Genomic DNA, 15,369 nt, shown 5'->3' on the forward strand with positions numbered 1-15,369 from the left:
GGTACTGGGGATCAAACTCGGGATCTTGTGCTTGCGAGGCAGGCAGTGGAACCACTGAGCTAAATCCCCTGCCCAGGACCCAGAAAACTTAAATTATGCAGAGCAGCATTTGGGTGATAACTAACAGAGCCTCAGTTGGAATCTTAGTATTTCATAAATTTTTTGTTGAGATGAAGATTATTATTTTGTGTAGTTTATAGAATTTCAAATGGAGAAAAATAAAGAACTAAGTTTACTTACTATACCTTCAGCAATATTAATATTCAAAAAAGTGTATTACCTGAATTTCTTGTTAAATTGCTTAAAGATATGTTGAAAGTTGAATTGTCAATGGACTGAAAATGACTGTAAAGATCTTCAGATATAGGTAAAGTAAATTTTGAATGGCATTCAGCAGTGTAGGGTACTGTTTTGATACTGTAGCACTTCAGGATTTTCGGGTAGTTACACATGGTGATATTCTCATTTTCTGGTAAGTAAGAAGGAATTAAGATATATATTATGGAGAGTCAGAACAGTTAACATTTATAATAATTTCTTTTAGAACTTTTCACTTTTTTTTTTTGGTGATACTAAGGATTGAACCCAGGGCCACATATGCTGGGTAAGTGCTCCACTACTGAGCTGTCCCTCAGATCTTTTTAAATTTTTACTTTGAGACAGAGTAATGCTAAGTTACCCAGCATGGCCTTGCACTGAGTATCTGGAACACTCAGCATGCACCTTCATGCTAGGCTAGGAAACTTTCCCCCATCAGTACTGGAAATTGAACCTAGGTCCTTTACACTGAGCGACGTTTCCATAGACCTTAAATTTTTTTTTCTTTTTAAATTTTGAGACAGGTTCTAGCTAAGTTACTAAATTGCTCACTCTGGGCTTGAACTTGCAGTTCTCTTGCCTCAGCCTCTTGGTATATTTGCACAGCAACACACTGAGGGAATGCACATTCCAGTTGTTATTTCATAAATAATCATAAATACAGTATCTGCTTACTGTTTAGTTTGTTTCAGTGGAGGTTTTATGATTAAGATTTTAATTGATTGCAGTTAGGATATGAAGCAGACTATTGTTTTCAGCTAACAAAGTAAGGCACCTGGTTTTATTTACTCCATGACAAGATGTCCTAATAATATGTGTATATAAAAATATATGAAAGATATCTTATATATTTACATATTGACTCTATTATAATAATATTACATATATATATAAATTACCTGTTTTTTCTGGGGGTGGTAAGGGGAGCATTGGTTCAACAAATAGTTTTTAGTGTTTCTTTCTGGTTTTTTATTTTTATTTTTTAAAAACAGGAACATTTTCCTTTTCATTTTAAAAATTTTTTGTGGGTCTGGAGATCAAACCCAAGGGATCATGCATACTGGGCAAACACTCTACCATCAGGCTGCTACAGCCCAAACCCCCAGGTTTCCTTTTTTGGTACCGGAGATTGAACTCAGGACTTTGTGCTTGTGAGGCAGGCAGTAGAACCACTGAACTAAATCCCCGGCCCTCAAGTTTCCATTTTACAAAAAATGAAATGAAATGTTTTTCTGGAGCAGAACAGCAAAAGTTAATCATATTTTGTTTTGATGAATTTAAATTATGATAGCTTACCTAGTATCACATTTGATGTGTTCAACCAGTTTTGCAAATTGAATAGGCTACAAGAGCAGTTCCACGGATTTCCATATAAAATTATTTTTTCCAGATGAAATAGTTGTGGTTCTTCAAAGTAGTGTAATAAATTTCCTTGCAGATTCAGAAATTTCAGGTTGTTTAGAGGCACAAACATGTTAGGATCTAGTTGTGATATTTTGTTTTGGCAGAGATGCAACTGTTTCAGTTTATTTAAGCCTACAAATGCATTCTGTTGAATTACATTAATAGAGTTTCTACAAATATTTAAGATTTCTAGATTGGAGAGGTTACTGAAACTATTACCATGTAATATAATGATGTTGTTCTTAGTCAGATAGAGTTCAGTGAGTAAAAAATACATCTGTAGCACCCTTGTGTCTGTAATAGTCAGAGTAATTTGGTTATAACTGAGATCAAGGATAGTAACATTGCCATTGATATCCTCTGGAATTAAAGAATAATTCTTTTCTGTGAAATTACATTTGACTTCCTAAAAAAGAAGAAGAAAAAGAAAAGAAATGCATTCACCAGGAAAAATATGAATTTCTCAAAATTTCATAACCAAACACTTGGATATTGGAAGTCAATAATTCTGTAAAAATCTGTCTAATCTTTTGATGTTATCTGTGCAAAAGGTGGAGCAGATATTTTTCTGTATTGGGATGAAATAAGAATAAAGAAATTCTGATATGATCAGGCAAGGCAGTTCTAGTTGTTGTCAAGGTGTCTCCCAACCATTATAATGATAACAGAAAGGATATTGATACATTCCTATTTATATATAGAAATACAAATATCAAGTTAAATATAAATTCTGTTAACTTATTTAATATTCTAGCATGCAAAGCATTGTGGGAAAAATTATTTTAAAATGTGCGTATTTTAATGCCTTGTGCTGTTAATTAAAAAATAATACTCAGTTCAAGTTCTCTTAGCAGCTCAAAATTTAGTGTTTTTGTTTTGTTTTGTTTGTAGTACTAGGGAAAGAGCCCAGGTTCATTTTCATTTACTTTTTATTTTGAGACTGGGTCTTGCTAAGTCACTAAATTGCTGGACTCAAACTTGCAGTCTTTTCTTGATTCAGCCTCCAAGAGTGTCCCAGAGATAAGAGCCACCAATACACTGCTCAATTTGGTATTTTAGATAACTTTTATTTTTTGAGAGTGTCTTATGGCTTCAAACTCAAAATGATCCTCCAGTCTCAGTACTCACCAGTGCTAGGATTACATGCCTGGCATCATTCTGATTTACTTTTTATTTTTATTTTTTTGAGGTAGGCTTTTTCTGTGTAGTTCAGGGTGGCCTTGAACTCACTGTGTAGCTCAGGCCTCAAAGTTGTGGCGATCCACCTGTCTCAGCCTCCTGAGAGCTAGGATCACAAGGTACTGTAGCACTGAGTTACATCCCCAGCCTTTTTTTATTTTTTCTTTAGTAATTGAGTTTTACCAATTGCTCCAGCTGGTCTGGAACTTGGCGTCTTTCTGCCTCAGCTTCTCCAGTAGCTGTCACACTGCACTTTTTCTTTTGTTTTATTTTTGAGACAGGATCTCGCTATGTAGCTCAGGCTGTCCTTGACCTCACTGTGTAGTCCAGGCTTGCCTCAAACTCATGGCGATCCTTCAGCCGCAGCCTCCCGAGTGCTGGGATCGCAGGCATGCACCTCCTCACTCAGCTCACAGTGTGCTTCTTTTAATCAACTCATAAAAAAACAAAGACTGCCTTTGTCAAATTAGGATTTGGCTCAGAGATCTAGTCAGTTTTACTAATTTGTATTTTCTTTCTTTGTTTCGTTTTTTGCATTTGATATTTAAATACAGTAGATGTACAGAATGTGTACGTTTGAAAACATTTTCATTGCCTTCACTGTAAAAACTTACAGTTTTTGAAGTCTGGCTTTTGTCTGATAATAGCATGGAGAAGGGCCAAAGCAAGATCGCGATGCTTGTGATTTTCATATCGCAGGCCTGACAGGAAAGAGAGTATTTTCATCTCAGAGGAAGACTAAAACTTTAGAGATTATTGAAGATGAATTGATTTCCATTTTCCCTTTAAAATCTAGTTTTTCTTAAAATGTGAAACAGTACAGTATAATGCCTTTCACTATCACTGTACTCTAATCTTAGCAAAGTAGAAAAATGCTGTGGAGAACCATTCAGTATTTTCTATGGTGTTTCATTAATTCCAGATATGTTGAAAGGAGCTTTAAAGCAAACTGATTGTACATTTAAACGTTTTAATATATTTATATATGCATATGATTTTAGGTGTTATTGCTATTACCCATTGACTTACATTTTTCAATTTTAGGTGTTATTGCTATCAATTGACAGTGGTAGGAAATGAGTATCTTTAGCTTTTCTCTCAACATTCGTTTTTTTTTTTTTTCTCTCATTGAGTTTATTGGTACATTTTAGGTATACAGTACAGTTACATTCATCATTGGGATCTTGTACCTTTACATGACAGGTCTTGTTTCTCATTTTTTCCCCTTGTCCCTGCCCTCCCATCACCCCCTTCTCCCCTCCCCATTTACAACTATTTTATTTCCATTTTTTCATTTTCTCCTATTTTTTTCCTTTCCCTTATTACCTTTCCCCTACCCTTCCCACTTTCCCTACACTTTTAGCTCTTTTCTTCCTATTTCACATGGTCAATGTACTCATTGGGATCTTATGTACTATTATAGGTTATTCATACCAGAGAAACTATTAGGTATTTACACGTGTGTGACTTATTTATTTCACCTAGGAGTATATCCTAAATATGTATCCATTTTCCTACGAATGAACCTAATTTCTCATTCTTTATGGCTGAGTAGTACTCCATTTATTGAAAAATCACATCTTCTTTATCCAGTTTCCAACTGATGGGTAAATGGGCTGTTTCCAAGTTTTACCTTATTACAAACTGTGATGCTATAAACATAAGTGCGTATATATCATTGTGATATGATTCTTTTAATTCTTTTGTGAAGATAACCAGCAGAGAGATGGCTGGGTCAAATGGAACCTCTAGACCTAGCTCTCTGAGGTATCTCCATATTAATTTCCATAGTGGTTGCACCAGTCTGCACTCCCACCAACAATGGAGAAGGGTGCCTTTCTCCCCACAACCCCACCAACATTTGCTATTGTGTGATTTCTTGATAGCAGCCATTCTTTGTGGGGTGAGGTGGAATCTCTGTGTTGTTTTCACCTGCATCTCTCGAATGACCAGTGATGTTGAACATTTTTTCATATATTTACTTGCTGCTTTTACTTCGTTTGAGAAATGTCTGTTCATTTCAGATGCCCATTTTTGAATCGGGTCTTTATATTTCGGGGAACTGATTGTTTTGAGTTCTTTGTATATTCTAGATAATAGTCCTTTGTCTGAGGAGTAGCTGGCAAAAATTTTTTCCCACATTGTAGGTTGTCTTTTAGTTCTGTTTATGGTTTCTTTTGCAGTGCAGAAACTTTTTAATAAGATGAGATCCCAGTTGTTGATTCTTTGTGCTAGTTCCCATGCTACTGAGGATTTGTTCATAAAGTCTTTTCCTATGCCAATGTCTTCCAGAGTTCTGCCTAACTTACCTTCCAGCAAGTTTAGTGTTTCTGTTTTAATATTTAGATCTTTCATCCATTTGGATTTTAATTTAGTACATGGTGAATGATAAGGGTCCAGTTTTAATCTTCGTCATGTTGAGATCCAGTTTTTCCAACACCATTTATTAAAGAGGCTATCTTTCCTCCACTGAGGATGGTCAGCTCCTTTGTCAAAGATGAGGTAGCTGAGTACATCTGGAGTTGTTTTTGTGTCTTCCAGTCTGTTCCACGGATCCTCAGGCCTGTTTCTTTGCCAGTACTATGCTGTTTTTATCACAGTGGCTTTGTAGTATAGTTTCAAATTGGGAATTGTTATACCCGGTGCCATGTGTCTGTGGCCTAAAATGGCTTTTGCTATTCTAGGTCTCTTATGGCTCCAAATGAATTTTTGGATTATTTTTTCTAGTTCTGTGAAATATAGTGTTGGAATTTCAGTTGGCATTGCATTGAATCTGTATAGCAGTTTTGGTAGTATGACCATTTTCACTATGTTGATTCTTCCTACCCAGGAGCAGGTGATATCTTTCCATTTTCTTATATCCTCTTCGATCTCTTTTTTCAGAGTGCTGTAGTTTTCAGTGTAGAGGTCTTTTGCTTCTTTTGTTAGATTGATTCCCAGATAATTCATTTTTTTGAATGCTATTGTGAAAGGAATCGTTTCCCTAATTTCTCTCTCAGTGAGTCTCATATTTGTGTACAAGAAGGCTATTGATTTTTGGGTCAACACTCATAATTTAATTTCTAAAAATTGGACATTCATTTCTTAACATAGTTATCTGTAATTTTGGTTATGGTGGACATTCAATGTTTATATTTTAAAAAATATATTTAAACCATCACTGACAGAGCCATGTAACAGAATTAATTTTTCTATTGCTATGCATTTTTTTCTAAATTAATTGGGCCTTTTCATATGCTTCTTAATTTTATTTTTCATGAATTTATGGCTATTCTTTCCTATAGCAAAATACTTGGTAGTTAATGCATAGTAAGTACTTAATCTGCTTCACCTGATTAGAAAGTGTCTGTTCTAGAGTCTGCTACTATTGTCTAATTTAGGGAAGCCAACCAATAGGCCTCCTTTCTACACAGTTGTTGACTTCTATTTTCATTATAGATACTCTTTTTTTCTTTTGTTCCTAGGTTTCTGTTTCTTAGAATCCTCTTTTGATTTTTGTCATCCTTCAGTGGAGTGGGTAGGACATACATTTTCAAAATGTTGATGGTATTGCTCCATTGTTCTTTTCATTGCTATATTATTCTCATTCTTCTTTTTTAAATCTTACTGAGTTTATTGGTACTTTTTAAGTATACAGTACAGTTACATTCATCATTGGGATCTTGTACCTTTACACGACAGATCATGGTTCTCATTTTTTCCCACACCCTTACCCTCCCTTCACCCTCTCCACCCTCCACTATTTACAAAGATTTATTTCCATTTTTTCATTTTCTCATACTTTTTCTTGTCCCTTATTTCCTTTCCCATATCCTTCCCACTTCCCCTACACCTTTAGCCCTTGTCTTCCTATTTCATATTATCAGTTACACAATTTGGATCTTATTTACACTTTTAGTTTTTCACACCTCATTTTCATCCTTTATCCTTTAATGTAAAATGTATAATCAATATTCTGAAAAGTCTAAAATCAGTATTTTTGAAATTTCTTACTCCTTTGTGTTTGTGAGAATGTTTTCATCAGTTAAACTGGGTACTTTGTTGGCACTTTTAGTCTGGAAGTTGTGTTCCCTCAGTTGTGGGAATTTTTCTTTTGAAACTCATTTCTCTTTGTAGAACTGCCTTAAGTGGGTGTTAGATGGGAATGATTTTTTAAGTCTGTTTTTTTCTTAGATTTCTTCACTTTGTTCTGCTTTCTGAAAAACATCTTTATCTTCAAACTCCTCTAAAGATTTTTTATTATTGTCATTTTTAATGGTAAGACATCTCTTTTTTCTCTAAATATTTTCTCCATAGAACCCGCTTTCATGAACATATTATTTTCTTATTTTTGTGTGTGTTGTCTTCTTTTTTTCTTGAAATCCTGTCCTGATCTCTATCCCTCCCCTTATCCATAAATGTTATCATCTTTAGATCTTTTCTCTTGGGCTGTTGGAACCCACAAAATGACTCTTCTTATCTGCCTGAAGAGTTGAAGCCCAGTTGCCAGCTTTCTGAGGCCTAAGAGGTCCAAAGGTTTATAAACTTAATCTCAACAGTGCTCTGTACTCGCTTGGACCTGTTGCCTGGATTCTCTTAATATTTTTTTCTCTCCACAAGGAAAAAAGAAAATCCTCTAATCTATGTAGGTAAGGGATATTAACTGGCTGGGCACAGGCAGGGAGGAATGAACCCCTCTACCATTTCCAGAATACCTCATGCTGGAAATTTCTAGACAATTTGGAGTTCCTGCATTATAAAGCAAACTACTTTTCAGTTTTTTCCATTGCTGTCATGGGGAAATTTTGCTTTTCTAGTCACCATTCATTATTACCTTTCAGATTTCTACGTTCTAATGCTATTTCTTCCTCTCTCATTCTCTCTGTCCTTGTGAGTTTATGTTCCTTTTCACCTTTTGTTTTCATTTTAGTGGGATTTTAAGCAGGATTCATTATCAAGTGCATTCAACATGCACTTTTTTTTTGGTACCCAGAATAAACCCGGGTCTCTGAGCTAAAGCCCCAGCCTCCAACATCCAATTTTTAACTAGAGGTTTCCGCTTTTACTGAAGAACATTCTGAATATTTTCCTTTTAATGATTTTATTCATTACCTTGACATTGTTATTCTCTTTCTACCCCTGTTCTCTCAAAGTCCACATCAGAAACCTTTCTACAAATAAATTATCTGTTTCAGTGTATATGAATATATCCTGTCATCTTCAGGGGTCTTCTCAAATTTAGCCTATGAGCCTTCTTACAGCATTTGTTATAGTTAATTACTTAAGTTTTTTCCCCTAGGGAAAATTGCATCAGAGTAGGAAGAAGTAAGAAAACTAATCAGAGTGAGGAGATATTTTTCAGTTTACTAACATCCGTTGCATCATTAGCAATAGGAATTTATTATTATTTAGGTGTTGGTCTGTTCAATCACCTTCATCATTGCCTTCAATCTGCTGATTGGTTTAGCCTTATTTGCTTCCTAATTTCTCTTTCCATAGTTAAATGAAGTTTGTTAGGAAAAGATACTCTGCCTCCTAGATTTTCTTAATGCAACTTGGATATACATTATAGTAAAGTCCCCATTAGAGCCACAAATGAATTTAAACTATTCCAATTATTGTCCATAAAAGAGAGATGCCTAAAGCATTTACAAATGGCAGTTTAGCTGTGTTTAATGATCTCTAGGAACGGTGGTATAGCCTTTTCAATGGCTGTTTCTGTTACTTGTCTGTGGTGTGGTGACATTCTTACTGATTTCTTCTGATGGGATACAGAGGTGAGTGAGGAAAGGTTAGGGAGAAGTGTTATTTTATCTAAATAGAAAGAAATAGTTAAAGGAAGCAAATAGGCTATGGAGAAAATTAACTGGGTTTAAGAAAAGAATTGTAGAATAGAAACAGGTAAGGAAGAAAATGGAGATGAAGTAAGACTGAGCCTACTTGGAAACAGTCTTGTATTTATTATCTTTATCTATTTAGTAATAGTTCTTTTCTCCAGTATGCTAAAAGACATAAAATTATAAGGATTAGAACATGAGTCTTAGTTTTTTCTTTTCTCTTGATAAATTTTACAGGTAAAATCTCAGAATTCTGTATAAGAAAGCATCACAAAATCTAAAGCATTACAAGGTTTGATTCACATGGTCCATGGTCTTTTTTCACATATTTGTGTAACCTTTGACAGGAGAAAGTTTGAGAAAGTGAATATAGACCATTATGACTCTGAATTGATCCCCAGACAAAAGCACTTGCTGGCATTACTAATTATCTTAAAGAAATCATGATGGTAGAACAGTAAATAAGTACATTATGTGGAAATTGTCCATGAGTTAATTTACCCTTTCAAAAAGTTGATTTAAAAAGGAGATAATTGCTTTTTTTCTTTCTTTTAGATTTTTTTCTTAGCTTGCAATTTATTTTAAAATAATGTTTGAGTTTTAATGATTACTTAGGAACTAATACAAATAGAGAACATGTGAGAATATCTGTTTCTTTTAGTTATTTCATAAAATTGAGAAACCTTTTATATAGCCTGCCATGTTATTACAGATTTAAAATAAAAAACTATACCAAAACAAATGATAGACATTTGAAAAAAGAAGTAATGTTCTTAATGAAGTTTCAAGTACAACCTTATGTTATTTACTTTATAGGAGTATTATATGCAGTGAAGTGAAAAAGGTACAATTAGTTTGCTTTATTTTTTTATTTTTATTTTTATTTTTTTTTGGTACCAGGGATTAAACTCGGGTCTTTGCGCTTGCAAGGCAGGCCACCAAACCACTGAGCTAAATTCCCGTCCCTATTTTTTTATATAAATAAAATCAATATGTAATTTTTGTCATGAAGTATTTTAGATACTTATGCCAAAATTTAGTGTGTATGAAGTAAAATGTAAATGATTAAAAACTTCATCCCCATCCATAACTATTTCAGAGTTTTTTTAAATTTAAAAACTTACTGTAATGAAATGTTTCATGGAAAAAAAAGTTAAGGATAAGGGTCGGGGATTTAGCTCAGCAGTTCAGTGGCCTGCCTTGCAAGCGCAAGGACCAGAGTTTGATCCCCGGTACCAAAAAAAAAGAATAACAAAAAAAAGTTAAGGATAGTCATTACCACCAACTTCAAAGGTTTCTACTATGGTAGTGGTTCTTTTAATCTTGTTAATTTGTTTTTAGATAAAAAGCCACTTGAAAATAAAATGTTCTGTAATTAACGTATTTCATAATAAAAATGTTTCATAAATTTGATTTCCTAGATGAAATTTTTTGTTTCTGCCTAAAAGCCAGTTTCTTTATATTACATTATAACTTTATTTATGAAAGATTCTTTGGCCATATCCCAGATATATGTTATTTCTGACTTAGATCATGTTCTGTCCTTTTAAGGCAAAGATTATTGTATAGACTTAACAAATTTATTTTTTAAAATTCAGCAACAGCCACCAAATCTATGAATATATAGGAACTTACCTTTATTTTTTCTTTTTACCTGTGAGATTGGTGTCCTAAAGAAACTTATTCTGTTTCTTCAATACCCTAAGGAAAAAGAAGTATGTCATATGATGGTATTTCGCTTTGTTTTCACCTTTGTACCCAATGAACAAGTGATTAAGAAAAAAGCTGGACTTCCTTAGCAAAAGATTGACTAGAGGAATAATTTCTTAAAGTAATCTCTGACTTTTTTAGTGTAATTAGTAAGGTGTTTTGCTTAATTTCTGTGTTTTTAAATTATTTTTCAAAAATTTATCAAAGTATTAATTTTATTTTGTGATAATGTATATAGTATTGTGAATGCATACTTTTAAAAGATACATTATTTTAATGTGTGTTAATTCTAAAGGTATTTTGTATTTAGAAAGATTCAAATTGAAAAACTACCACTAAGTTTTGTATTCCACTGACTTAATTAACTGTGTTTTTTACTTTTTATGACACTTTCCTTGGTTATTTTATTGCCATGCTGTAATAGGAGCAAAGTGCTCAAAGCGTAGGAAGATAAGACAGTTTGTCATTATGTAGCGTTCAGAAAATCAGCTGCCTTCCTTATGCTGTAATTTCCCCCCTGTAGAATGGAGTTCTGTACCTTAGCTCCCATGTGACTACCGTAGACATGGTAGGAAGAAACACTGCTGGTGGCGAACATTCATAAACTTTAGAATAAATTAGTTCTAAGAGATTAACTCCCTTAGGCTTCAGTAGTTTTAATTCATAAAACAAGAGATTGAAATAGATGATTCTTTCTGCTTAAAAGTGAGCTCATATACCCATAGAAATTATAGCACCAACAAACACATTTGTTTTACTATAGTAGTTGAAATTCAAAGGAAAGATATCACTAGGGCTTGTCCAACAGTGAGACAAAAAAATGAACTGAAAAGTCTGGTTTCATTGTTTCCTTCTTGTGTTTGATTATTGTGAGATGTTGGGGTGGGGGTCTCTGAGTCTGGGTTACTTAGGGTATGGGTGGGATAGGAGTGTGTAGAAGGTGTGGGGATATATACAGTTATTGGGCTTAGGTGGCGATTGTGAAAACTGTAAAAGTTGGTGTCTGTGGGGGAACTAGAATACATAGCAAAAGAATAATCAAATTTCAAAACCCAATCAGAAATCTATGATCTTGGAACTGGAAATTTATGTTAAATCAAGCTTTTTGTATGTAAATCTTGTGTATTTGTATAGTAGATGACATCTTACCTATTTTTTTCAGATATTGTCAAATTCTCTGTATCCTATTAATGATTGACTGCATAGAAAAATACCTCACTAATATTTCCTGTGATTGTATGATAAAGATGATTATTCTTATTAACTTTATTCTTAGTACTTAGTTACTATATTATTTTGCAGTGCTAAAATATAGCCATGATTAGTCAAATGCCTCTTTTATGTTTTTTAAAATTAATTTGATTGGTACAATTTAGCTATAGATAATGATCACATTAATCATAGGGAATTTGTACCTGTACACGATATATCTTGATTCTTTTTTCTTTCCCCATTCCCCTCCCCTCCATTCAACCCTCCTTTTCCTCCTTATTTACAAAAGCTTTGTTTCTATTTTTTTCTTCTTTTTTCATTTTTTATTTTCTCTTCTTTCTTTTCCTCTTCCTCCCTCCCTAGTACCCTTTCCTTTTGAACAATTTCTTCCTGTTTCACAATACCTGTTATACATTTAGGTCCTTACCCTTTTGGTTTTTCACACTAGAGAGATAATCCCATATTTACACGTGTCTGATTCATTTTACTTAAGAGTGTAATCTCAAGGTACATCCATTTAGCTAGAAATCTCTCAAGTTTATCCTTCTGCATGGCTGAGTAGGCATTGTGTAAAACAGCTTTTTTATCCATTCACAAATGCTCCTTTAATTAATGCAGTAAATAAAAGGAAATTTAAGCAAAGCATATTGTTAGTCTTAAGCTGTAAATACTTTTTTTAACAAATCAAATTGCACTATAGGTCTCTCCAATTGCCAGCTCAGTCAGAGCTGCGTTGCTTTCTATGATTTGTATGGCAAATTTCTATATCAGATTTCATTTGGTCAAAGGACTCTGTGGCTAAAGGTTGTTCAAAAACCACTATTCTAAAACTTAACTATCTTGCGTTTATCTTTTGAGGATATCATCATGACAAAAAGTATAATTGCATCATCATCTGTACGAGGTTTTATGGATTTTCTGTGATAATTTTTGTGTGTTTTTAATAAAATGGAGAGTAAAGAAATACAATTTGGAGATGGAAAAAAGAAAGACGAGCTGGGCGTGGTGGCTTATTCCTTTAATCCCAGCACTTGGGAGCCTGAGACAGGAGGATCGCTGTGAGTTCGAGACCAGCCTGGGCTACATAGTGAGTTCCAGGTCAGTCTCAACCACATACTGAGACCCTGCCTCAAAAAAAAAAAAAAGACAAAATAAGTATGTGTTGATGAGGCCAAATTTTGTAGTTTAAATAATGTATTTTGTTTTCTACAAACATAAAGACTACTGTCACACATTATGGTTGAATATCTTTCATTACCCCATTTTAAATGATAAAGACTGAGCCCTGACTCTTTTCTTCAATAGCATAATAATAGAAATATTGCATACTTTTGATTTCAGGAAAGAAAAACAAATTATAAGTGCAGAAGAAGAAATTGAACAAGAAAAACAAGCAGCAGATGGCATTATCAGAAATATGTCTCCCGAGAAACAAGTCAAGTACATAGAGATGAAAAGCACGAATGAGAAATTGTTACAGGTAATACTATATTAATTATTAATAAGTGCTAGGCATATGGCAATCTTGGAACTAAAAGTATGGTCTAAAAGTAAGGTCAGCAGCATCAGCTTTTGGTGAAAACTTGACTAGACCTACCATACAGAGTCTTCAGTTTAACACAGTTCTCAGCTAATTCATATGAGTATTTAAATTTCATAAGCTGTAATCCCAGCACTTTGGAGACTGAGACAGGAGGATTGCCTTGAGTTCCAGGCTAGCCTGTACTACATAGTGAATTCAAGGCCAGCCTGAACTGCATTGCAAGACCTTGTCTCAAAAAAACAAAACAAAACAAAAAAAACAAAAATTTTTTTTTCAGAAGCCCTTGTCTAGTTAGCTTAATTTTCTTATGGTGTATGATGACCTAGCTTTTTCATAATTATTACTTGCTCAATTCTATGCATCCTTCATTTTTATGTATCATAAAGATGCATGAAAATACTTGTATTTTAAATTTTTTTTTTTTTTTTTTTTTTTGGTTTTTTGAGACAGGGTTTCACTATGTAGCTGAGCCTGACCTGGAACTCACTATGTAGCCCAGGCTCGTCTCGCAGTGTTAATTTGAAAGCTTCTGATATTTAATGCTTTCAGAATACTGTACTGATTTACTGTGAAAAGGTTAGGCTACTTTTGATAAGTTTAGAAAGTTTTCTCTACATATATGGCACAAGGTTTTTAGGAATAAAGAAAAATGAAATAATGAAAAAATAATGAAATGTTAATAAATTCTAGTCAGTGTGCAAAATACGGATTGAAGATGTTTACAAAATATACTTTGTACTGTCTACAGTATTCAAAATGTTGAGAAATGGGGAAGCAAATTATTGTTGCTGTAATTAATATTTATATTTGTCTTTTTATTCCTTTTTAGGAATTAGATACACTTCAACAAGAATTAGATTCACTGAACATGAAGAAAGAGAGCCTGCAAGCTGTAAGTATAAGTCAAATAAAGGTTCTCATAGCACAGTTATAAAAAATAATTCAGCTGACTATTAATGGAATCCACCCACTTAATACATATTTATTTAGCAGGTTAGTGCAGGGCTTCTGTACTATTTCTTCCTGTTCTGGACTATAGACATCTTAGTTTGGTAAGAAATTAGATTCATGTATTGAATACTTACTGTGTACAAAACAAACTTCTGCCTTAATGAAGCACGCCAGAGTCTAATGACAATTTAGAGACATATGCCCAGAGACCAAAATCACATAAGAAAAGGGATCAATCAGTTTAAAGATAAAAAAGATTGCATTTGTCTTGTAATTTATTTAAAGATATTTTCAAGTCACGTAAAAACCTCATGTAAATTAAGATGAAAGTACAAGTAAAAGTATCTTTTTCTTGTCTCAGACAGAGCTACTGTGACAGTTTTTGAACACTTACTATGTGTTTTTTTACAACCATCCTATAATCCTGTTTTGTTTGTTTGTTTGTTTTTTGGAACTGGGGATTGAATTTGGGACCTTGCACTTGTGAGGGAGGTGGCAGCATCACTGAACTAAACAGCTAGCCTGGGATTCATTTTTGAAACGCTGATATGCTATTTGCAGCCTTGTTTTTCACCTTAACATTATCTCTTGGTTTTGTTTTGTTTTTCAGTACTGGTGATTGAATCTAGGGCCTCACACATGATAGGCAACACTACCCTCGTGCTGCATACCCAGCCTGCCATCATCTGTTCAATGCCTTTATCATTTTAGAAATCCTATTATTAAGTCCTTGTTTTGTATTATGATATATGGTTATAACAGCAAGATAGATGAATAGATTGCCATTTTCTGTGATTATAAACTCTAGTGAGGACATGCATTTTATGCAATTATATATAAGATTAATTTCTTATACTGAATGAAAAGTCATACATTTCTTGCATTTCAATAATTTTATTGAACGTATATTTATCTCTTAGTACCAAACATAATGGTAGTTGGTTAGGTTACTTCTGCCAACTTTTATTTTTTATTTTTATTTTTATTTTTTGGTACCAGAGATCGACCTCAGGACCTTGTGCTTTTGAGGCAGGCAGCGGAATGCCAACTCTATTTTAATAACTGATGCTTTCAAAATATTGAAATACATCAGCCATATGGTAAAACTGAAGTTATCTACAAAACATGGTTCACAAAAAGTTAAAAGTGGAATATCCTGTGGTTCTTTGGTTTATTTTTCAGTGCCTTATTTATCGGTAGCATGATGTCAAAATTGATTACATCCCTTTTGGATAG

The 15,369-nt window shown here is 33.6% G+C and overlaps 2 protein-coding genes across 4 annotated transcripts in view; one reads left to right on the plus strand and one right to left on the minus strand.

Annotated features, from left to right (window-relative positions):
* The window catches only part of Lrrc19 (leucine rich repeat containing 19), a 14,046-nt gene extending 3,573 nt beyond the window's left edge, over positions 1–10,473 (minus strand). Inside the window, exons 1-4 of one of the 2 annotated variants that reach the window (XM_010627015.3) lie at positions 10,372–10,473; positions 3,516–3,602; positions 1,615–2,128; positions 281–469 (exon numbers count right to left, since the gene is read on the minus strand). In XM_010627015.3, the coding sequence (XP_010625317.1) occupies positions 281–469; positions 1,615–2,128; positions 3,516–3,593 (781 nt within the window). In that variant the 5' untranslated portion in view covers positions 3,594–3,602; positions 10,372–10,473. Of the gene's footprint in view, positions 1–280; positions 470–1,614; positions 2,129–3,515; positions 3,603–10,352 lie in introns of both variants that reach the window. The other variant, XM_010627014.3, reaches the window with a different exon arrangement.
* Positions 1–15,369, plus strand: part of Ift74 (intraflagellar transport 74) — a 104,980-nt gene that overhangs the window by 22,041 nt on the left and 67,570 nt on the right. For both annotated transcript variants that reach the window (XM_010627016.3, XM_010627017.3), the window contains exons 9-10: positions 12,981–13,119; positions 14,012–14,074. In XM_010627016.3, coding sequence (XP_010625318.1) covers positions 12,981–13,119; positions 14,012–14,074 — 202 coding nt within the window. The remainder of the gene's footprint in view (positions 1–12,980; positions 13,120–14,011; positions 14,075–15,369) is intronic.

Source organism: Fukomys damarensis, unplaced genomic scaffold, assembly GCF_012274545.1.
Source record: "Fukomys damarensis isolate Sample0158 unplaced genomic scaffold, DMR_v1.0_HiC HiC_scaffold_36, whole genome shotgun sequence".
NCBI classification, from domain to species: Eukaryota; Metazoa; Chordata; class Mammalia; order Rodentia; family Bathyergidae; genus Fukomys; species Fukomys damarensis.